This window comes from Dasypus novemcinctus, chromosome 5 (genome assembly GCF_030445035.2).
Source record: "Dasypus novemcinctus isolate mDasNov1 chromosome 5, mDasNov1.1.hap2, whole genome shotgun sequence".
NCBI classification, from domain to species: domain Eukaryota; kingdom Metazoa; phylum Chordata; class Mammalia; order Cingulata; family Dasypodidae; genus Dasypus; species Dasypus novemcinctus.
Window position 1 is genome coordinate 165,721,213 of NC_080677.1, and position 24,779 is coordinate 165,745,991.

General features: G+C 42.5%; 1 protein-coding gene and 1 non-coding gene across 3 annotated transcripts in view; both read left to right on the plus strand.

Annotated features, from left to right (window-relative positions):
- The window catches only part of NSUN6 (NOP2/Sun RNA methyltransferase 6), a 61,015-nt gene that overhangs the window by 14,235 nt on the left and 22,001 nt on the right, over nt 1-24,779 (plus strand). For both annotated transcript variants that reach the window (XM_012528654.3, XM_012528653.3), the window contains exon 5: nt 17,594-17,747. In XM_012528654.3, the coding sequence (XP_012384108.2) occupies nt 17,594-17,747 (154 nt within the window). The remainder of the gene's footprint in view (nt 1-17,593; nt 17,748-24,779) is intronic.
- Nucleotides 8,078-8,241, plus strand: LOC111766349 (U1 spliceosomal RNA). Its single transcript, XR_002798424.2, has one exon. It is a non-coding gene; the product is annotated as a U1 spliceosomal RNA (small nuclear RNA).

A 24,779-nucleotide genomic window follows, 5' to 3' on the forward strand; every position in this document is an offset into this window, starting at 1 on the left:
GTTTTTTCTTTCCATATCAAGATGTGTGTGATACTTATAAAGGAAATGTTACTGATGAGTAGAGAAGGTAAGGTGTCATTGAGATTTCTGTTTGTAGCCTTGGCTCCATGGCCCTGAGCTGAGTGCTGGCGGTGATGGGAGCATGTGGTGCCCGCCTACCATTGGGGCGGAACGCAGCATTCCTCCTCCACCCAGCTGATGGCTCGTTTCAGTGGGGTCTTATTGCTCTTGAAACAAAGAAATGGGAGTTTTGACACAGTGGGAAGCTCTTCTTTTGAGGTACAGGGACCGGGGATTGAACCTGGGACCTCGTATGTGGGGAGTTGGCACTCAACCACTGAGCCCCATTGGCTCCCTCGAGTTGTTTTTTTGTTTGTTTGTTTGCTTCTTTGTTTTTTGTTTTTAGGAGACATCAAGAAACAAACCTGGTACCTGTCATGTGGGAAGCAGGTACTCAACCACTTGAGCTACATCTGTTCCCTGGAAAGCTCATTGTAAAATTTCCCATTTTAACTGCGCAAGCTTAAAAAAAAAAGTCTGTCTGTTTTGTTCCGTCTTCCCCCAGATAGTTCTCTCATCTGTCTGCTCATTGTTTGCTCGCCTTCTCCGGGAGGCACCAGGAACTGAACCCAGGACCTCACACATAAGTGGCGAGTGCCCGACGGCCTGAGCCACATCCTCTTCCCGTGGCCTGTGGTATGTGCTGGCTCATGGCATCTGCTCATTTAGGCATCTACTCATCACGGCAGGTGAGGGCATCTTCTCCTCTTAGGAGGCACCAGGACTTGAATCTGGGACCTCCTATGTGGTAGACAGGTGCCCAGCTGGTTGAGCCACGCACGCTTCTGGAAAGCTTTTTAATCTCACCCTCAGTTACTTGTTTGTGAAATAAATAACTTAATCTTCCGGTTTTTCTTTGTTTTTTTCAAACTTTTTTTTTTTAATCAGAGAACTTGTAGGTTTACAGAAAAATCATGCAGAAAATACAGCGTTCCCTGGAATTTTCCCTATTGACACTGTGTATTTGTGTGGTAACTTTGTTACAATTGCTGAAACATTATTCTACTATTAACTTACAGTTCATTGATTGTGTTGTACAGGCATGGTTTTTAAAAAATGTTCTCCTAACATAAATTAGGATTTCTCCTTTTTAACCACTTTCAAGTACATAATTCAGTGGTGCTCTTGTGTTACCATTACCACTGTCCTTACCTAAACTTTCCATCACTCCAACAAACTCTATGTCCATTTAAGAGTAACTCCCCACCCCCTTCCTACACCTTGACCCCTGGAAACCTTTTTTCTAGTTTCTGATTCTGATGAATTTGCTTATTCTAATTAATAACAGTGAGATCATATAATATCTGTTTTTTTGTGTCTAGGTTATTTCATGGAATAGGATGTCTTCAGGGTTCATCCATGTTGCATGTAACAGATCTTCATTGCTTGCTTTTTACAGCTGAATGATATTCCATTGTGTGTGTACATGCGTGTGTGTACATATATACACTACAGTTTTTTTTTATATATCACACTTTATTTAACCATTCATTGGTTGATGGACGCAAGGGTTGCATCCATCTTTTGGCAATTGTGAATAATGTTGCATGACCATTAATGTATAAATATCTGTTAGAGTACCTATTTTCAGTTCTTTTGGGTATACTAGTAGTGAGATTGCTGGGTCATATGATAGTTCTGTGCTTAGCTTCCTGAGGAACAGACTATTTTCAGCGGCTGCATCATTTAGCATTCCCATCAGCAGTGAATGGGTGTTCTTATTTCTCTATATCCTCTCCAACACTTGTTATTTTCCTTTTTTAATAGCATCCATTCTAATGGGCGTGAAATGGTATCTCACTGTTTTTTTTTAAAAACAGAATTTGTATATTTATAAATCAAGCATATATTGCATCATACAAGGCTCCCATACATTTCCCCACCACCAACACCTTGCATTGTTGTGAAACATTTGTTACAAACTATGAAAGAGCATCGTCAAAGTACTGCTACAAACTATGACCCATCTCATTGCGGCCATTGTGGTTTTGATTTACATTTCCCTAGTATGAAATGCTGTCTTTCCCTAGTAGTGAAATGTAAATCAGAATCACAGTGATGTTGAGCATCTTTTCATGTGCTTATTGGCCATTTATATATCATCTTTGGAGAAATGTCCAAGTTTTTTTGCCCATTTTTAAATTGGTTTATCTTTTTGTTGTTGAGTTATGTAATATCTTTATATATTCTGGGTAGTAAACCCTACTGGATATGTGGTTTCTAAATATTTCTCCTATTCCGCAGGTTGTCTTTTTACTTTCCTGGTAAGTCCTTTGATGAGTACAGTTTTTATTTTTGATGAGGTTCCATTTATCTGTGTTTTCAGTTGTTGCTTGTGCTTTGGGTATAAGGTCTAAGAAGCCGTTATGTAACACAAGGTCCTAAAGATGCTTTCCTGTGTTATCTTCTGGGAGTTTTACAGCTTTGGTTCTTACATTTAGGTCTTAGATTCATTTTGAGTTGATTTTTATGTATGGAGCCCACTTTCATCTTTCTGAATGTGGCTATCCAGTACTCCCAGCACCATTTGTTGAAGAATCTATTCTTTCTCCATTGAGTGCACTTGGTAGCCTTGTCAAAAACCAGTTGGCCATAGATGTCAGTGTTTATTTGTGAACTCTCAATTTGATTCCATTGGTCTATATGTGTCTATTTGCACTTGTGCCAGTACCATGCTGTTTTGATTACTATACCTGCGTAATAAGTTTTAAAATTGGGAAGTGTGACTCTTCCAACTTTGTTCTTTTTCAAAATGGATTGGTCCCCGTAACTATGCATATAAATGTGATGAGTGACTTTTCTGTTTCTGGAAAGAAGGTTGTTGAAATTTTGTTGGGTTTGCATTGAAATTAACATCTTAATATTTATTTTTGCAGTCCACAAACATAGAATGTCCTTCCATTTGTTCAGGTCTTTGATTTCTTTTATAGTTTTCTGTGTATAAGTCCTTTACATCCATGTCTTAATTTATTCCTAGATATTTGATTCTTTTAGTTTCTATTTTAAGTGAAATTCTTTTCTTGATTTCCTGTTCAGATTGCTCATTACTAGTGTATGGAAACACTACTGATTTTAGTATGTTGATCTTGTATACTACTGCTTTGCTGAATCTGTTTATCTCTAGTAGTTTTGTTTTGGATTTTTCAGGATTTTCTCCATATATATAGGATCATGTCATCTATAAATAAAGAAAGTTCCAAATTGGATGCCTTTGATTTCTGTTTCTTGCCAAATTGCCCTGGCTAGAACTTCAGTACAGTGTTGAATAATGGTGGTAAAAATGGGCATCTTTGTCTTATTTCTGATATTAGAAGGAAGTCATTCAGTCTTTACCATTAAGTATGATGTAAGATGTGGTTTTTTCATATATGCTAAATTAGGGTTCTCTAGGGAAAGAGAACCGACAGAGGTACCTCTAAATAGTATGAGATTTTATAAAATTGTCTCATGTGACAATGGAGATGCACAAGTCCAAATTCCCTAGGGCAGGCTGCAAACCAGGACCTCTGATGAAGGTCCTTGATGAGTTCCTAAGAGATGCTGTCTTTCTGAAGTAGAGGTAGGAATTCTCTCTCTCAATACTGGAATCAGGTCCCCTTTTTAAGGTCTTCACCTGATTGGAGGAGACCTCATTCACTCCTGATTGCAATCTCCTTAGTTGATTAGGAACCAGCCATCTGTGCAATCAATTCACAGATGATTAGAATCGATGAAATGCTTTGTATTACGATTAGCCCAGTTGCTTGACCAGACACCTGGGTGTTATTGCCTGGCTGAGTTGACATATTAGCCTGACCATCACACTCCACCCCTTGTCAACTTGGCAACCATACACATCACTTTAAACCATACTTAGTCTCTAAATAAAAACAAAACCAGTCCTTTGTACAACCAGAAATGCACTAAATCTTTCCAGAATAGAGTACAAGTCCTTGGGTATTATTCAGTCTTAAACTTGATATCCTTAAATACTACGACATGAAGCTAATACAACATATGCCTTATGATAAGAGGAAAGGTTAGAGAAGAAAACGAAGATATTATTTTATGTATATATATACAGACATACTCATAATGAAACAAGGAAAGAATATTCATGACCATTACTGTACTAGTTTCTGTAACTGGTCACATGGTTGAAGTCCATATTTATCACTACTCATTCATGGAACACTGCCCCAGCCCTGCAAGACATTGCCACCTAGTTGGCGCTGTAATTGTGTCTTCAGAAGGCCATTCCGCTGTTCTGTTAATCCAACTGCTTGAGGGTTATGGGGAACACGGTTAAGACCAGTGAATTCCATGAGCATTTGCCCATTCCTGCACATCGTTTTCTGTGAAGTGGGTTCCTGGATCATAAGTAATGCTGTATGAAATACCATGGCAGTGGATAAGACACTCGGTAAGTTTTAGAAGAATTGCATGCAAGGAACACAAACCCATATAGATAGAGATTATGTGTTATTCCAGTTGGAACAAATCTCTGCCCCTTCTGTAATGGAAGTGGTCCAATGTAGTCAACCTGCCACCAGGTGGCAGGCTGATCACTTTGGGGAATGGTGCTATACGGGAGTGGGTGCTGAGTGTGGGTCTCTGCTGCTGGCAGATTGGCACTTAGCAGTGGCTTTAGCCAGGTTGGCTAAGTCTCTGAACCCATGCATAACCTCCATCTCTACTGCCATGGCCGCTTGGTTCATGAGACCATTGGGTAATGACAGGAGTGGCTGGGGAAAGAGGCTGAGTGTTAGCCACAGAGCAGATCATCTTATCCACTTGATTATGAAAACCTTCTACTAAATCACCCTCTGGTGAGCATTCACATGGGACACAAATGTTTTCATGTTTTTTGCCCACTCAGAAAGGTCTATCCACATAGCTCTTCCCCAGTCCTCCTTGTCACCAGTTTTCCAAATGTTCCTTCCAAGTCCTTGACCATCCTGCCAGACCATTGGTGGCAGCCCATGAATCAGTGTACAAACGCACCTCTGGTCATTTCTCCTCCTAAGAAAAATGAAAAAACCAAGTGCAGCAACTGCTTGAAGTTCTGCTCACTGGAAGGAATTCCTCTTACCACTTCTAGAATGTCCCAGAAAGCAGCTGCAGAACTGCAGCTGTCCACTTTTGGGTGGTACCTGCATATGGTGCAAAACTATCTGTGAATTAGGCCCGAGTTTTCTCTTCCTCAGTCAACTGATTGTAAGGGACTCCCCAAGAGGCCAAGGCCGTGGTTAGGGAAGAGAAGGGAACATGGCAGGGGAGGTCACCGTGGGCATTTGGGCCACTTCCTCATGTAATTTACTTGTGCCTTCAGGTCCCGCGCGAGCACTATCTCATATGCACACCAACGTTACGGTTTGGTGGGTCAACAATATCCAGCTCATGATAGGCAACTCAGGTCTCGTGGTAACTTTATGGCCCATGGTTAAACTTTCAGTCTCTACTAAGGCCCAGTAGCAGTCCAAAAGCTGTTTCTCGAAAGGGGAATAGTTATCTGGAGAGGATGGCAGGACTTTGCTCCAAAATCCTAAGGGTCTGCATTGTGTTTCTCCTATAGGGGCCTGCCAAAGGCTCCAGACAGCATCTCTCTTTGTCACTGAAACGTCCAGCACCATTGGATCTGCTGGATCATATGGCCCATGTGGCAGTGCGGCTTGCACAGCAGCCTGGACCTGACACAGAGCCTCCTCTTGTTCCAGTCCCCAATCAAAACTAGCAGCTTTTCTGGTCACCTAGTAAATGGGCCGGAGTAGCACACCCAAGTGAGGAATGTGTTCTCCAAAATCCAAAGAGACCAAGTAAGCATTGTGCCTCTTTTTTGGTCATAGGAGGGGCCAGATGCAACAGCTTATCCTTCACTTTAGAAGGGATATCTCAACATGCCATATACCACTGGACATCTAGAAATTTTACTGAGGTGGTCGGCCCCTATATTTTTGTTGGACTTATCTCCTATTCTCATACAAATGCCTTACCAGTAAGTCTAGAGTAGTTGCTACTTCTTGCTCATTTGGTCCAGTCAGCATGATATCAGTATAATGACCAGTGTGATGTCTTGTGGGAGGGAGAGATGATCAAGATCCCTGTGGACAATATTACGACATAGGGCTGGAGAGTTGACAGACCCCTGGGGCAGGACAGTGAAGGTGCACTACTGGCCTTGCCAGCTGAAAGCAACCTGTTTCTGGTGCCTTATTAAATGGCAATTGAGAAGAAAAGCATTTGCCAGATCATTAGCTGCATACCAGGTACCAGGGGATGTGTTGATTTGCTCAAGCAGTGATACCGTACCTGGGACAGCAGCTGCGGTTGGAGTCACCACCTGGTTAAGTTTACAGTAATCTACTGTCATCCTCCAAGATCCATCTGTTTTCTGCACAGGGCAAATAGGAGAGTTGAATGGGGATGTGGTGGGAATCACCACCCCTGCATCCTTCAGATCCTTGATGGTGGCACTGATCTCTGAAGTCCCTCCGGGAATCCAGTATTGCTTTCAATTAACTATTTTGATAGGTAGGAGCAGTTCTAATGGCTTCCACTTGGCCTTTCCTACCGTAATACTCCTACGCCACAAGTCAGGGAACTAATACGGGGATTCTGCCAGTTATTGAGGATGTCTATTCCAATTACGCATTCTGGAACTAGGAAATCACTACATAATGGGTCCAGGGACCCATTCTACTCATTGTGAGACGGACTTGAGCTAGAACTCCATTGATACCTGTAGCAGTTTGATATTATTGATGAATTCCAAAAGGTGCAACAGTGCTCAGAGATGTATTCACCAAGTGCAATGAATGTCTCGTGATGATGGAGGAGGTTGTTATGGGGGGAGGAGTGGGGTGAGGGGTATTTGGGGACCTCATATTTTTTTAATGTAACATTAAAAAAAAGACAAAAAATTAAAAAAAAAAGAAAAATTGCATTATGTTTGTAAACTGATCTTTTCCTCTGGGCATAGTAGATTATATTCGGTTCAGAGGTCTACTTAATCAAGTAAACCTCTTGTGCCAGTAGAGCATTGAGTCCCTGCCCCTTGGTGGGTGGGGACTCGCAGATAAAAGGCATGGCAAAGGACAGAGTTGAGGGCTTTTAATGTTGCAGTTTTAATTTTGGAGTTTGATGCTGAAGTCTTAAGCTGCAGCCCCGGGAAGTAAGCACACAGAGGAAAGAGAAGCAAGCACTGGGCAGAGTGGAACCCTGAGCCCAGAGAGAAGCAAGACCTGGGAAGAGAGGAACCCAGGAAGCCTGAACCCCGCAGATGTCGGCCACCATCTTGCTCCATCACGTGGAATTAACTTTGGTGAGGGAAGTAACCTGTGCTTTCTGGCCTGGTATCTGTAAGCTCCTGCTGAAGAAGGCTAGTAAGATAGGGAATCTATAGATGGATCTGCAGCCTGGCAAAGAGTGGACACGAGTAACCCCCAAAATGGCCACTGGACACCCTCCCCAAGATTCTGCCACTCAGAAGAAGACTTCCTCCAGAAGCCAGGAGAAGCCCTGATATTCCCCAAGGACATTATCATTGGGCTGTCGTGGGAGATTGATGGGACAAATAATCAAAATCGGAACCGGCTGGAACTCCTCCCCTGCCATTAGCAAAAGGGTGGGATAATCAACAGTTCAAAACGGCAGGCACAGGGCCTGAGCTTGCTCTCTTGCTCTCTCGGGCACTTTTGCTGGCTCCTGCTCTCTCTCTAGCTCTCTCGCTCGCGCGTGCTTTCTTGCCTCTGGTCCTATTCCTGCCCTCTGTGCACTGCTCTCGCTGCTTTTCCTCTGCCATGTGGCCATGCAAGTAAAACTTGGGCGTTTATAACCTATAATGGGGCATTGTAACCTGTAAATAAGCCCGCTTTATCACTTTTCACCCCTGCCCCTCTACCTGGGACCCTTGTTTGGTTATTTTCTCCCATTTCTTGTCTCTCCCTACCTGAGTAAATTACTGGCCTAACTAACCCGATGTGCTCTTGAAATTCATTGCTGCAGCATAGTCAAGAACCTAGATAAAATCTGGTAACACATACTTACCTGGCAGGGGAGATACCATGATCAAGAAGGTGGTTTTCCCAGGGCGAGACCTACGCTTTGCACTCCGCGTGTGTTGACCTCTGCGATTTCCCCAAATGTGGGAAACTCGACTGCACAATTTGTGGTAGTGGGGGACTGCGTTCGCGCTCTCCCCCTGGAATAAAAAAAAAAAAAAATCTGGTAACACTAGCTCAACTAAATACCCTTTATGTAAGCCAACAGATTCCTGGTGTGTTGCGTCATTACCCTTTGGCTGACTAATACAATACCTAACCCTCATAAGCCCCTACTCTGACTGGTGGACCATAGTGACATTTTGGGTCTCCTGGAATTAATGTCACTTTTTGCCAGTGTCTAATAATCCCCCAAATATTTGATCATTTCCTTTTTTCCAGTGCACAGTTACTCTGGTAAGAGGCCATAGGTCTCTGAGGAAAGCTGGGAGGAAGTTTAACAGTACAAGTTTTTGGCAGTGTAACAGAGTCCTTCCCTAAAGGAACCTGGCCTTCTCCTCATTCAAGGGGCTCTGGGTCTGTGAACTGTCTCAAGTCTGGGAATTGACTAAAGGACCATGGCTGCTGTTCCTGTAAGTGAAGTGAGGGTTTTGTTCACTTGACCTAGGCCTCTGCTTACACAGATGAAGTAGGACTTTAGTAGAGTGCCCATCCTTTTCACTTCTAGGTACCCCATGATCTGCTAGCCAGGGCCGTGGCTCTCTGCGACTCAGTCTTCTCCTGGCTGCTTTGAGACTGTGATTGTGGTAGCCGCACCCACCTTGTCTTGGTGATTAACTGCCGCTGCTTGGCTTCTGCCAGTCGGGGATCCAGTCATCCCCACAGTGTTTAAGGATTTTAGTTCCTTGACAGCAGTTCCCACAGTAATTTCTCACCTACAGAGAAGAGCAGCCACAGAGCTCTTCAGGGAAGACAAAGTTAGTCTCATGGATTTATTCCTCACAGTCCTGGTGAAAGGTGTGTCCTCTGGACATGCCTGGGGTGGGCGGGCAGGTCTTAAATGGCAAGTCCACTCTGGCATGGCAGTCTCTCTCTGTCCTTGGATCCCTCATCTCCAGTGTACCAGGGTGAACTGGACATCTCACCCTCAGGCATTGCAGGCCTTCTCCTCTTCCATGTTTCAGCCAGTCACCCGAGCAAACTTGTAGGCCCTGTCCAGCCCCTCAGGCAGCAACACTGAATGCTGAATCTCTGCTTAGTGGCCCCATATCAATAAATTCAGCCTAATCCAACTTTATGCCTTCCATCATCTTACCATACCCTTAATATCCATTCCCAAATATTCTCCTGACTTCTCTCTGTATAAATTGGAAAGCTCATGCGGTTCTTACAGAGTATAGTGTAATCCCTCAAGGGTTTCACTTTGTACCTCACCTTTGGGGACTTGTGACTCTAGGCTAATTATGTGTTGGGAACAAAGGGTTAGTGGGGGTGGGTAAGGAAAATAATTAGACGTGTTTGGTAAGCTCATTACCTCAGGGCATTCCCTTGCACTTTCATCTGGTGAGACAGGATTCCTCTCTTCAGGCGGGGTTGTATGGCAGAGTGGAAAGTGGGTGCAGGTGTCTTCAGGGCAGGGAGGCGGGGATTCCTTGGGGCAGGCTGGAGATCGGGCAGTGCAGGCTTGAGGGTGGGTGGTACCCGCCTCAGGGCAGGGAGGAGGTCTGACTTCTTGGGGCTGGCTGGAGGCTGGGTCATGCAAATTTGACCTTGGGCGGTCTCTACAGGGCAGACCATTAAAGGTTTATCTGGCAGTCTAAGCAGAATTTAGAGTTTCAGTGTTCCCACCAGCGTCCTCATCCCCTGTGCCTCCATCCCCACCCTCAGGGTTCCGTTCCTTCTAACCAGCGTCCTCACTTTAGTAGTAGACACCCTGCAAGGTTGAGACTTTAGTTTCCTTTGTAACTGTGAGATCTCAAGTCTGTGACTGTTCAAAAGATTTTCTTTCAGAGCACACATAGAAACTGTAGCGGTTTGATACTATTGATGAAGTCCAAAAAGAAATATTGGGTTATGTCTGTAAACTGGTCTCTTCCTCTGGGCCTGATTAAATGATGATTAGGGTTTTGGGCAACATCAGGGGGGCTGGGGACTCTCAGAGAAAACGACACGACGGAGGAGTGAGTTTGAGTCTTGAACTGGAGCCCTGGGAGTTAGCACACAGAAGAGCGTGGTCTGAGGAAAGAGAGAAGGCCCCGGGAAGAGAAACAAGCCCTTCACCTAGTAATGTACAGCTGACCTTGTGGAGATAACAGAGCAGCTGAGTCCAGAGAGAGGTAAGCCCTGGGAAGAGGAGCCCAGGAAGCCTGAGCCCTGGCAGACATCGGCAGCCGTCTTGCTCCAACATGTGGCAACAGACTTTGGTGAGGGAAGTAACTTATCCTCCCATGGCCTGGTAACTAAGCTTCTACCCCAAATACATACCTTTTATGAAAACTAACTGATTTCTGGTATTTTGCACCACTTTGACTGACTAATACAGAAACTTTTATATCTTTCATGCAGCACTTAAGCTGCAGATTTGAAGCCTTCAGTTCATCCCTTTTTTTGTAATTGTATCCTGTATATTTAGGAACAGCTAGCCAATATCGTTGTACCTTTTAACTCCAGAAAACTCTGTTAGGATGTTAAAAACACTCTCACCCAGATCCTTGCCTCTTATAGTGTTGGAGTATTGTATCCAGTGGTGATATTTTTCATGTCTCTATTGCCAAATCAGGCCATGACCATCAGTGGCCTCTTGGTTATTGGAAAGGGAGTCATTAGTGCACTTAAATGTAATCAGAGTAGAGAGCCAATTACAAAAATCCCAGAACCAATTCAGAAATCCCGTTTTTAAAGTTCTGTTTTTCAAGAACCATTCCTGGTACCAAGCTGTGTTAGTCAGCATTCTCTATGGAAACAGAACTGACAGGAGATATCTGTAAATAATGAGATTTTATGAAATTGTATCATGCAAATATAGAAATGCACAAGTCCAAATTCTGTAGGGCAGGCTGCAAACCAGGGCTCTGATGAAGGTCCTTGATGAGTTCGCAGGAGATGCTGAATTATAGATGGGAATTCTCTCTCTAAATGCTGAAATCATTCTCCTTTTAAGACTTTCAGCTGGTTGCATGAGACTTCACGTATTGCTGATGGCAGTCTCCATCTCAATTGATTGTAGATATAACTGCCATCTATACAGTCAACTCACTGATGATTAAAGTCCATGAAGTGCTCTTGTATTACAGTGAGCCCAATGCTTGCTTGACCAGACAGCTGAGCACCATTTCATGGCATAACCGTCACATATGCCTTTTATCACGTTGAGGAAGTTTCTTTCTCTTCCTTGCTTTCTATGTGTTTTATGAGTAAGGGGGCTGGATTTTGTCAGATGCCTTTTCTGCATCCATTGATATGATTATGGTTTTTTTCCCCTTTTGTTTTATTATTGTATAATTACTCATTTTTCTTATGCTGAACCTCCTGGGATGAATCCCACTTGATCATGGTGTATAATTTTTTTGATGTTTTGTTGGATTTGGTTTAACAGTAGTTTGTTGAGGATTTTTGCATCTTTATTCAGAGATGTCGATCTGTAATTTTCTCGTGTCTTTTTCTGGTTTTAATGTTAGGGTGATGTTGGCCTCATAGTCTGAATAAGTAGTATTCCCTCCTTTTCACTGTTTTGGAGGAATTTGAGCAGAATTAGTATTTTTCTTAGAATGGTAAAATTCATCAGTGAGGTCTTCTGGTCCTGGGTTTTTCTTTGTTGGGAATTTTTAATTAATTGAATCTATTTGTTACTGGTCTGTAGAGATCTTCTATTTCTTCTTGAGACAGTGTATGTAGTTTGTGTATTTCTAGGAATTTGTCCATTCCATCTAGGTTTTCTTATCTGTTGTATCCTCTTACTGTTTTTATTTCTGTGGGTTTGTCATAATGTAACCCTTTAATTTATTCGCATCCTTTTTTTCTGTTAATTTAGCTAAAGTATTGTAAAATTTTTTTATCTTTTCAAAAAACCAACTTTTGTTTTCATTGATCCGCTCCCCCTTTTTTTCAATTCTCCATTTATAGACACTCTAATATTATTTCCTTCCTTTTTGGCTAGCCTTGGAGTTTGTTTTGCTCTTTTTTTTTTTTTCTGGTCTTTCGAGGTATGAAATTAGTCTCTGATTTTATATTCTTTTTCTTTTTTAACATAAACATTTAGAATTATAAATTTCCTTCTCAGGTATTCCTTCATTTTATCCCATAAATTTTGGTATATAGTATTTTTATTTTCATTGGACTGAAGATGTTTCCTGTTTTCCTTTGTGATTTCGCTTCTTAAGTGTACATTGATTAATTTCCACATATTTGTGAATATTCTATTTCTCCCTCTTACTAATTTTTAGCTTCCTTCCATTGTGATCTGAGAAAATACATTGTATGATGTCAATATGTTTCTTTAATTTTATTTTTTAAAGACGCTTTAGAGTTAACATAAATGTTACATTGAAAATATAGGGGATTCCTATATACCTCAACCCTTCCCCCCCACACTTTCCCCTATTAACAACATTTTTCATTAGTGTGGTACATTTGTTAAAATTGATGAACACATATTGAAGCATTGCTAACCATGGTCTATAGTAACATTATGGTTTACGCTTTGCACTGCACAATTTTATTGGTTTTGACAAAATGTATAATGGTTCTATCCATCTTTGCAATGTCATGCAGAACAATTACAGTGTCTCAATAATGTCCCATGTTGCACCTCTTCTTCCCTCTCCCTCCTCTTAGAACCTCTGGTGACCACTGTCTTTATATACAAGTTCTTCCATTGCTAGAATAATACTTTAGTCGATAGTTGCAGTCCTCCTTTCCGTTTGTTCATTCCTCAATCTTGAGGGTTTTAGGATGGTAATGCCCACTTTTCTTCTGATTGAGAGGGGGCTTAGATCCCATGGGACTCTTGCTTTTAGTTGTAGATACTCTCTGATTTTTGAGATGGGTGTTGTCCATCATCATCCTTTTGTTAGTTGTCCTGGACAAGTCCGATGAACTGGAGAGTGGGTGTTGGCTGCAACTCTGCTGAGATTCAGGGCTCAACCAGATCTAAGTCTCTGAAACATATGTAACAGGTATAGTGCTAATGTATTAGTCAGGGTTCTCTAGGGGAACAGAATTAACAAGAGATATCTGTGAATAGTAAGAGATTTTATCAGAGTCTCTCACGTGACCATGGGGATGCACAAGTCCAGGTTCTACAGGCTGCAGCCAGGGGCTCCAGTGAAAGTCCAGTCAAGGTTCTTGACGAGTTCTGGGAGATGTTGGCTGTCAAAGACGAGCTGGGAAATTCTCACTCAATGCCGGAATCATTCCCCTTTTAAGGCATTCCACTGATTGGATATAAAGCCTCACTCATTGCTGATGGCAGTCTCCCTGACTGATGTAATTATACCCAGCGATCTGTGATTCACTGCTGCAGTAAAGTCCATGGTGACTAAAGGCCATAAATGCCCTCATATTACAGTTAGCCCAGTGCTTGCTTGACCAAACAACTGAGCACAATTACCTGACCAAGTTGACACATTTGCCTAACCATCACAGCTAATGATAGATTCAAATAAAAGGGGCATGTGTATAATTTCCATGTGTAGGGAAATTATAAATGAGTCTAACTCTGTTACAGTGGGGGTTTATCATTCAATATTTTTTAGTATGTTGAGATTTATTTTGTGATCTAAGATATAGACAGTGCTGGAGAATGACCTATGTGCACTTGAGAAGAATGTGTGTTCTGCCGCTGTTGTGTGAAGTGTTGTAGATATGTCTGTCAGGTTTAGGTAGGCTTAGAGGATCATTTGGGTCCTCTGTTTCCTTACTGATCTTCTGTCTCGATGTATCCATTATTGGAAATGGTGTAGTGAAGTCTCCTACTATGAATGCAGAACTGTCTATCCAAACCGGTGAATAGTTTCTTCATATATTGGGTGCTCTGCCATTAGGTGAATAAATACACACATGCAATTGTTATATTTTCTCTTTGAATTGTCCCTTTTATAAAGTATATAGTGACCTTCTTTGTCTCTTATAACAGTTTTTGGCTTACAGTTTATTTTATCTGGTAGTAGTATAGATACCCCAGGTCTTTTTTGTTTATTTGCATGGTGGTTTTTTTCCATCCTTTAAGTTTCAACCTACTTTTTTCTTTGAATTTAAGGAAAGTCTTTTGTAAACAGTCATACTTTTTTTAATCCATTATGCCAATGTGTGCATTTTCACTGTAGAGTTTGATCCACTTATTTTTAATGTAATTACTGATAATGCAAGACTTTCTTCTGTCATTTTACTATTTTGCCTTTGTAAGTCATACCCTTTTTGTCCTTCGATTTTTCTGTTAGTGCCTAATTTCATGTTTGTTTATTTTTTTGGTAGGGTTCCATTTTGAGTCCTTTCTCATTTCCATCTGTATGTATTTTTCAGATATTTTCTTTATGGTTATCTTGGAGCTTAAGTTTAGCTTGCTAAGTCTGTAACAGTCATGCTTGCTTTGATAGCAGATTAACTTCAAAAACATACACGAACACTGTTCCATACCCCACCCTGCCCTCTCCTTCTCGTTGTACTTGTTATAAATTCCCTTATACATTGTCCAAAACCACAGTTATTAATTTTTATGCATTTGCATTTTAGAACCTTTAAGAAGTAAAAACTGATGTTCATACCCCAAAATATGGTTATACTGGTATTCATAATTACCCATATAGTTACCTTCTCTGCAGGTTTTTATTTCTTTATGATATTCCACCCCCCAGCCCCATTCCCCCTCCTGCATCAATCTGTTGTATGTCTTAAGTAAGTAATCCTGTGTTTCTTAGCCTGATTTAGCTGTCCTCAGGCTGCTTTGGCCTGTGGGGCAAGTTCTAAAAGGGTGAACCAGAGAAGAGTGGCGCTGGCATCAGGCTTGTGCTATGCACATTGGGGTTACCCTGCTCCCTGCAGATCAGGACCAGGGTCTACGGTGGGGCAGGAGTGGGGCCAGCAAGCCTGCTACCTGCTACTCCTGCCATTTTTAAGCTACATTTTCTTTTTCTTTCTTTTTTTTAAGATTTTTTAAAAAATTTCTCCCCCCTCCCTCCATTGTCTGCTCTCTGTCCATTTGCTGTGTGTTCTTCTGTGTCTGCTTTTATTCTCATTAGATGGCTCCAGGAACCGATTTTGGGACCTTCTGGAGTGGGAGAGGCGCGATCATTCTCTTTGCCACCCCAGCTCCCTGGTCTGCTGTATCTCTTACTAGCTCTCTTCTGTGTCTCTTTTTGTTGGGCCATCTTGCTGCACCAGCTCTCCGCGAGGGCCAGCACTCCTGCGTGCTCCTGCACACTCCTTCATGGGGTAGCACCCGTGCGTGGGGCAGTACTCTGCACAGGCCAGCCCTCCGTGTGACCTGCTCACCACATGGGCCAGCTTGCCTTCACCAGGAGACCCTTGGTATCAAGCCCTGGACCTCTATATGGTAGATGGGAGCCCAGTTGCTCGAGCCACATCTGCTTCCTAAGCTACAGTTTCGTGATTCAGCACTTGTTCAGTTATTGCAACCATTCAACTGTTTTCTGGAGTTTTGAGGAAGGTGATTCTATCAGTTTTTGTTAGTCGTTCAAAGACTTTATGGGGAAATGGAGCCCTGGAACGCATTACACTGCTATTGTGGTCTCCAGAAGCCCCCTCCATTATGCTTTGACAAATGACTACTGCTCTTAGGCCATCACTGACCCATGGCCTGTTTTATGGCCTGCAAGCTAAGATTGTTCTTTGTTTTTAAAATGTTGTTCAAGAAAAAAAATATGAAGAAGAATATACAGCAGAGATCTTGTATGGCCCCAGAGCATGAACTGTTTGCTGGCCCTGTGTGGGAGGAGTTTGTTGGTCCCCGTCCAGCTGTGTTTGACAGACCTTGCTCTAGCTGAAAGGCTGCTCACAGGTGTCCTTCAGGTTAATGGACAAACCATTCCAATAAGGTGAGGTCTTAAAATGGTTTTGGGGGGAAGTGGATGTAGCTCAAGTGATTGAGCTCCCACCTACCACATGGGAGGTCCTGGGTTTAGTCCTGGAGAAGATGAACAAGATAGCAAGCTGGTGCCATGGACAGGCACGGCAAGCTGATGCAACAGGATGATGCAACAAGGAGACACAAAGAGGAAAGACAATGAGAGGCACAACAGAGAAGGGAGCTAAAGTGGCTCAACTGATTGGGTCTCTCCCACATGGGAGGTCCCAGGTTTTGTTCCTGGTGCCTCCTAAAGAGAAGATGAGCAGACAACAAATGGACACAGAGCAGACAGTGGGTGCAAACAATGAGCGGGGAGGGATAAATAAATAAAAATAAATCTTCTAAAAAAATGGTTTTTATTTTTGGAAGCGGAATACAGTGCTCCCATTTATTAATGTCACTGGAATTTGCTACTGAAAATAATTTATAGAAATGACCACAAGAGAAGCAGATTTGGCCCAATGGATAGGGCATCCACCTACCTCATGGGAGGTCTAAGGTTCAAACCCAGGGCCTCCTTTCCCGTGTAGCGAGCTGGCCCACGTGTGCAGTGCTGATGTGTGCAAGGAGTGCCGTGCCATGCAGGGGTGTCCCCTGCCTAGGGGAGCCCCACACTCAAGGAGCGTGCCCTGTAAGGAGAGCCACCCAGCACGAAAGAAAGTGCAGCCTGCCCAGGAATGGTGCCACACACACGGAGAGCTGACACAGCAAGATGATGCAACAGAAAGAAACACAGATTCCCGTGCTGCTGACAACAACAGAAGTGGACAAAGAACACACAGTAAATAAACACAGAGAAAGAACAGACAATGGCGGGGGAAGGGGATAGAAATAAAAAAATAAATAAATATTTAAAAAAAAAAATGACCACAAAAACTAAGTTTGATCAGCCATATCAACCAACTCTGGACAGTGTACAGTTTGAAGGTGTTCTAAGTACACACACTTAACGTGTGTGTGTGTTTTACGGTCACCATTAAAATTTCTGCCTTAATTGTGCTACTGAAGGAAAATGGCAAGGAAATACCAACAGGATTTTAGGATTCTGAAAGATTTCTTTGAGAGATTTTTCTGGACATTTTTGAGGAAGCCTTTGAAGGAAACTTATAACTTTGAGGATTGTGCCAGAGATACAAAGATTTATTTGTAATATTTTAGAAATTTTTGTTTCGTGGAAATAAAGCTATCCTTTTCTCCTTTGAGGTTTCCAATTGAGGTAGGATGTTTTGATGTAGGATGGTTTTTTTTTTATTTTTTCCCTCTGGAGGAGGAAATAACTTCCATCAGATTTATTGATGGAGAAGATTTTAACAAGTCAGGTGTTTTCCTAAGGACTCGCTCAGCTCAGCCTGTTCACACGACTTCACACCCACTGTTGTTAGTCCTGGAGGATCCTGGGATAGCACAGGGATTTCTCACTATTCCTTAACAAAGTGTAGATTCATACAATCTGGTTTTCTTCTTTTTGCAGTTATGAAAGCAGGAGATGTTGTTTCCGTATACTCTGACATTAAAGGAAAATGTAAGAAAGGAGCCAAAGAATTTGATGGAACGAAAGTATTTCTTGGAAATGGAATTTCTGAACGAAGCCGCAAGGAAATCTTCGGTGGACTGCCGGAACTGAAGTATGTCATAGTGTTGTCTGTGGGAAATAATCATCCCCTTTGGGGTTCAAAGGAAATTAAAACAATTAAAAAATATGTGTAGTTGCATTATGTGAATAACTTTTTTTGGTATAAATTAAATTAGAAAATTGTTCTATGTCATGTTTCCATAGTTTTTGGAAGAAGTGCTTTTAGGTAAAAGAGAGCTAATGGTCATTTTGAGAAGTCCAAGTAAACAAAAGGTCAATGTAACTGTCAAATTACTTATCCTTTTTTCATTTTATTGACTTCAGTATTTTTCATCTCTGATGAACTGAACTTACAGAATATCCTGATAGAGTGAATTCTTTTCTTCCTTTTTGATTTTGTGAAATCAAAAGTTTATGATTTTAGTACATGAAAAATATTTAATTTTTTTCAAATTAAACATTAATTTTACATGAAAGTCAGTATTCACATGAATATTTACAGTAAAAAATGAACATTCAAATGAATGTTGGAGTTTTTCAAACCAAATAAAAGTATAGTTAGTTCTAAATAATCTTGGATGGCTCGTGGAGCTATGACATTAACTCGATGGACAGTGCACTCTTGCCTTACTTAGTCATTCAGCCTGTTTTAGGGGTTCTGGGGCAGCTCCAGTGATCCAAGGTTGGCTGCTGACAAGGGCTGAAAGCGTTGAGCTTTCCATCTAGGAATTGGGCCACTTTTCTGGTTGCTAGAATGGTTTTCCATGTTGTAGCAATTTGCGCTGAAACTTGAGATTCGTTCTTTTGATAAAGTAGCCTCTTGGATTCCCTAGACCTAGATAAATAGTAGCACCTGCCCAGCGGTCACGAGCATTTCCCTTCGCAGGCCCTGTGATCCTGAAGGCTGTGCTCGCAGAGGGAATTGTGTTCGTGGTCAGTGGAGTGTTTCCTCTTGTTCTCTTACTCGCTGTGGAATTACAGGTGCTGTGTCGACTAGACGTTTCTGAATAGATTGCCTTTCTTGGTGGGGGCAGCAGGAGGCACCATCTTTCAAAAGAACTCTCGGTTTTCACACTCACTCCACTCACACGCCGCTGGGATTTTCATCTCTGCCTGTTAGGAAGAGCATGCTTCCACAGCAGAGAGGGGCTATGTGTACACCCTGTTCCTTATTTCTCTTCTTTCATGGTTTTAAAACCTGCTCTTTTGAGAGTGTGTTTATTTTTCCGTGAGTGCGTTTGGGGCCTTTGATTTCTTGAATTCCAGCTGGGCTAATTCATTGATAAACTCAGGCCTGCAGACTGCTCAGCGATAGGACATCTTGTGCTTTGACAGAAGCCTTGTCCCCCTGGACGGTGGGTGGCCTGCGTGCGTTATCTCTGTCGGGTGGGCTGACCTTCCCTGTGTGTGAACTCGTGTTGCTGTGGTCGGCCTGGTCGGAAGGTGGAGCCCCGGCGGGGCCAGGACTTGAAGCACGGGCGTTGGGTGGTGGGCCTGGGGCGTGCTGATCAGGCTCGAGAGGTGCCTCGTGGGCCCCCCAGGGCCTGGGCCTGCCCTCCTGCTCGCCTCAGTTCCTTGCCCTCATAACCTGGGCAAGGGGGGCAGGAGCATCGCGCGCTCTGTGCTGGCCGCCCCCGGGAGCGGAGGAGGGCAGCCGCCGTGTCTGCCACTGCCTGGTGTCGGCGCGGCTCCAGGTGGGTCTCTGTGTTCACGCTGGTGTGCAGCACGGTTCCCCGAAAGCTGCAGTGCTCACACGAGCTCGGTGAGGTGGAAGGCTGTGGCAGTGACCCTCAGTGTGCTACCAGAAAGACCGAATGAGTCAGTGAAGACTCAGTTGTTTTATGCTTATTTTAAATTTACTTTTCAGAGCAGTTACTGATTTAAGGTAAAATTATGGAGAAACCCTCTCCAGCTTTCACTATTATTTACAGTTTTCATTAGTGTGGTGCCTTTATTAAAATTGCTGAAACAATATTACTATTAATATAATTATATTTTTAACTCCTGTACATAGTTTATATTAGAGTTCACTGTTTATTTTCCATAGCTGTTTTTTTAAAAAAATTTTTATTGTTACATATATACAACATAAAATTTCCCCTTTTAACCACTTTCAAGTGTATAATACAGAGGTGTCAAGTACATTCACAGTGTTTTGCTGTTACCACCATCAATCACCAAAACTTTTCCATCACACCAAACAGAAACTCTGTACCTGTTAAGCCTTAACCCCTCATTCCTTACCCTAACCCTCCCCATTTAACCTGTTGTTTTAGTTTCTTGGCTACCAAAACAAACACTATACAATAGATTGGCTTAAATGATGAAATTTATTGGCTCACAGTTTTGAGGCTAGGAAAAGTCCAGAATTAAGGTGTCATCAGATGATGCCCTCTCACAGAAATTTAAAAAAACTATTTTTTTCAAACACCACGGAGCTGTAGAAATAAGACGGTTCTGCCGGAGATCCTCGTCCTGGCTCCGTGGCCACATGGCTGTGCCGTGAGGGTCTCCCCTGGCGCTGCCTCCTTCTGGGCCCTGCTTACACCCAGCTCCGGCTTTCTCTCGGGGCCTTCCCTGTGAGCCTGCAGTGGATGGAGCCCACCCTGGTCCAGTGGGCCACACCTCGAGTGCAGGCACTCATCAACGACCTCTTGATAAGGGTTCACGCCCACAGGAATGGACTGCATTTAAGAACACCCTTTCAATCTCTGGACTAACAATGTGATAGCCAGGTCCTGAGCCTCAACAGACTCCAGCACCTACAATCTGATTTATTGGACTTACCACACTCAGCTAAGATGGAGTTGAAGAAGGACAACCACCACACCATGGAGCCTAGAGTGATTACAACTGAAAATGGGAGGATTGCATCCAGCATCCATGTGGAATCTGAGCCTCCTCTTGACATAGAGGTGCAATGGACACAACCAATCCAATGTCCACATAGAAGAGGTGGCATTGGATTGGGAAAAGTGGACATGGTGGACAATGGGTATGGGGAAAGGCAGGAAGAGATGAGAGGTGGAGGCGTCTTTGGGACATGGAGCTGCCCTGGAAGGTGCTTCAGAGGTAATCACCGGACATTGTAAATCCTCACAGGGCCCACTGGATGGAATGGAGGAGAGTATGGGCCGTGATGTGGACCATTGTCTATGAGGTGCAGAGGTGTCCAAAGATATACTTACCAAATCCAATGGATGTGTCATGATGATGGGAACGAGTGTTGTTGGGGGGGGGGGAGAGGGAGGGTGGGGGGTGGGGTTGAATGGGACCTCACATATATATTTTTAATGTAATATTATTACAAAGTCAATAAAACAAAAAAAAAACAAAAAAAAAACACCCTTTCCTGTGGGTTATCTTTCCAAGCCACCACACCTGTAAATGCTTCTGCTACGCATTTGTCCTTTCATGATTGGCTTGTTTCACTCAACACGATGTGTTGAAGGTTCATCTGTGCTGTAGCGTGCCTCACCTTCATTCCTTTTTATACCTGAATAATATTCCATTGTGTATATACCAATGTTATTCATTCATTTTGTTATTCATTCATCCTTTGAGTTTTTAAACTGATTTTGAGATAATTTTAGACTTACAGGACAGTTGCAAAAATAATACAGACCCCAAACAGAGAGCTCCAGCATAGCCCCACCCAGATACCCTGATCTACGAGTTTTTACATTTGCACACCTTTGCCATGTTCTTTCTTTCTGTCATCTATCTGTCTATACGTCATCCATCTGTTCCTCCATCCATCTACCTCCCTACTTACCTACTGGCTTTCTCTCTGTGTGAGAGAGAACATTTGAGAGTAGTTTGCACATATCATAATCCTTGAACACATAATACTTCCATGAATATTTTCTATAAAAAGGATATCAGTTATGCTATTGCCTTAAGTGTAATTACCACTTTTGTGAAATTAAACATTGATATAAAGCTTGTATTTCTTTTTTAGTTTTTTTTGTCTTTATTCATGTTTTTTAATATTACATTAAAAAAATATGAGGTCCCCATATACCCCCCACTCCCCTCAGCCCACTCTTCCCCCCCATAGCAATATTCTCCTCCATCATCATGAGACATTCATTGCACTTGGTGAATACATCTCTGAGTATCGCTGCATCTCATGGTCAGTGGTCCACACCATAGCTCACACTCTCCCACGTTCCACCCAGTGGGCCATGGGAGGACATACAGTGTCCGGTAACTGTCCCTGCAGCACCACCCAGGACAACTCCAAGTCCTGAAAACACCTCCACATCTCATCTCTTCCTCCCACTCCCTTCCCCCAGCAGCCACCATGGCCACTTTCTCCATACCAATGGCACATTTTCTTCGATTACTAATCACAATAGTTCATGAATAGAATATCAATAAGTCCACTCTAATCCATATTCTATTCCTCCGTCCTGTTGACCTTGGATTGATTGTGTCTGCTCCACATCTATGTCAAGAGGGGCCTTAGATTCCACATGGATGCTGGGTGCAATCCTCCTGCTTTCAGTTGTAGGCACTCTTGGCTACATGGTGTGGTGGTTGACCTTCTTCACCTCCATGTTAGCTGAGTGGGGTGAGTCCAATAAACCAGAGTGTAGGAGCTGAAGTCTGTTGAGGCTCAGGGCCTGGCTATCATATGGTCAGTCCAGAGATTCAGATCCCCTGGGTATATATTAAACCCCAGCTAAAGCTTGTATTCTGTATTCTACATTCTTCTTAAATCCCAAATGTCATTTGAGCCTTTTCTTCTCCAATCTTAAATCTGTCTTTTTTAATTGTGGAAACATATATACAACACAAATCTTCCTGTCCCAACCCTTCCCAAGCATGCTATTCAGTGGAATTAATCACAGTCACTATGTTGTGTTGCTGTCACCACTGTCCATTACTGGAACTTTTCCTTAACCTCAAACATAAACCCATTTTGCATTAATTCCCCATTGCCTCTGCGCTACTCCCCAACCCCAGGTAACCCGTACTCTACTTTCTATCAATATGGGCTTGCATATTCTCTGGTATTTCCTTTGTGGTTACCATGGGGCTTAAACTTAACATCCTAAATCCACAACAATCTCATTTGCTTTAATACCATCTTTAACTTCAATAGCATAAACAAGCTGTTGCTATATCCCTCTTTCCCCACCTTTATGTAGTTCTCACAAATTACATATTTATACATGAATCTAAAACCATTGATTTATCATTGCATTTTATGCATTTTCCTTTTAGATCCTGTAGGAAGTAAAAAGTGGAGTTACAACCCAAAATCCAACAATGCTGTATTTGTATTTACCCATGCCATTATCTTTACCAGAGATCTTATTTCTTGATGTGGCTTTGGTCAGTTGTGTGGTGTCTTTTCCTTTCACCCTGCAGAACTCACTTTAGCATTTCTTGTAGGGCCAGTCTAGTGGTGACACAGTCCATCTGCTTTTGTTTACATGGGAATGTCTTAATCTCTCATTTTTGAATGACAGTTTTGTCTAGTACTGAATTCTTGGTAATATTCTGCTTTCAGCACTTTAAATCTGCCTTCCCACTGCCTTTTTCCATCCATCATTTCCAGTGAGAAACTGGCTCTCAATCTTACTGTGGCTCTCTTGAGTGTGACACATTGCTTAGGTCTGTGGCTTTCAGAATTTTCTAAGAATTTGACAATGTGATTATAACTTGGCACAGTGTGGGTCGATTTGGGTTTATCCTATTTAGAATTTGTTGAGTGACGTGTATGCTCATGTCTTTCATTGCGTTTGGTAAGGTTTTCGGCCCTCATTTCTTTGAATAGTCTTTCTGCCCCATCTTCTCTTCCTGGGGCTCCCACAGTGTGTATTGATTTGCTCCTCGGGCCATGTGTTTTTTTTCTCTTTGAGCATTTATTTTTTTTATTGTATTTTTTTGAAGATACATAGATCACAAAAAATGTTACATTAAAAAATACAAGAGGTTCCCATATATCCCCTATACCCCCTACCCCACTCCTCCCTCATCAACAACCTCCCTCATCATTGTGGCTCATCCATTGCATTTGGTGAATACATTTTGGAGCACTCCTGGCCACATGGATAATAGTTTACATTGTAGTTTACACTCTCCCCCAGTCCATTCAGTGGGTTATGGCAGGATATATAATGTCCAGCATCTGTCCCTGCCATATCATTTAGGACAACTCCAAGTCCCAAAAATGCCCCCACATCACACCTCTTCTTCCCTCTCCCTGTCCTCAGTGACTGCCATGGCCACTTTCTCCATGTCAGTGCTACAGTTTCTTCCATTACTATTCACAGTAGTTCAGTAGCAGAATACTGGTAAGTGTACTCTAATCCATATTTTATTCCTCCATTCTGTGGACCCTGAGTTGGTGATGTCCATTCCACCTCTTAACAGGGGGGTGAAGATGGTCAGCCATTCTAGGAACCGAGAATGCCTCCAACTCCAGGCAGGAGAATCGCATCCATCAGCCATGTTGGGCTGTGTTTTTTGGTCATTCTTTTTTCTTTCTGCTCTTCAAACTGGATGATTTCAGTTGTCTTTATCCTCAGTTTTACTGATTCTTTCTTCTGCTGGCTTCAATCTGCTGCTGAATCCCTCTAGGGAATTTTTGAGTTATGTAACTGTGGTCTTTAGCTCTGTCTGGTTTCTGTTTGTAGTTTCCCTGTTGATATTCTCTTTGTGTTCACCTATTGTTTCCCTGATTTCCTTTAGTCCTTTGTCCACCTTTTCCTTTAGCTCTTTGAGCATATTTGGGACCATTTTTTAAAAGTCTTTGGAATATCCCAGGTCTCATCCTCCTCATTAATTGTTTCTAAGGCTCTAAGTATCTCCTTTGCCTGAGCCATCACATCCTTTGTATGTTTTGTAATCTTTTGTTGAAACCTAGGCATTTGGATATTTTAAGGTGTTACCACTGGAATTTAGACTCTTGGAGTCTGTTCCCTAAACTTGTATCCAGCTAGTATTATGGCAGAGCTTTCCTTGACTGCCTGGAGCTAACAAAACAAAACAGAAACAAAGAGAAGAAAACAAGGCAACACTCCTCCTGTTCTTTGTCGGTTGACCTGTGTGAACGCTCTCCTTCAGAGCT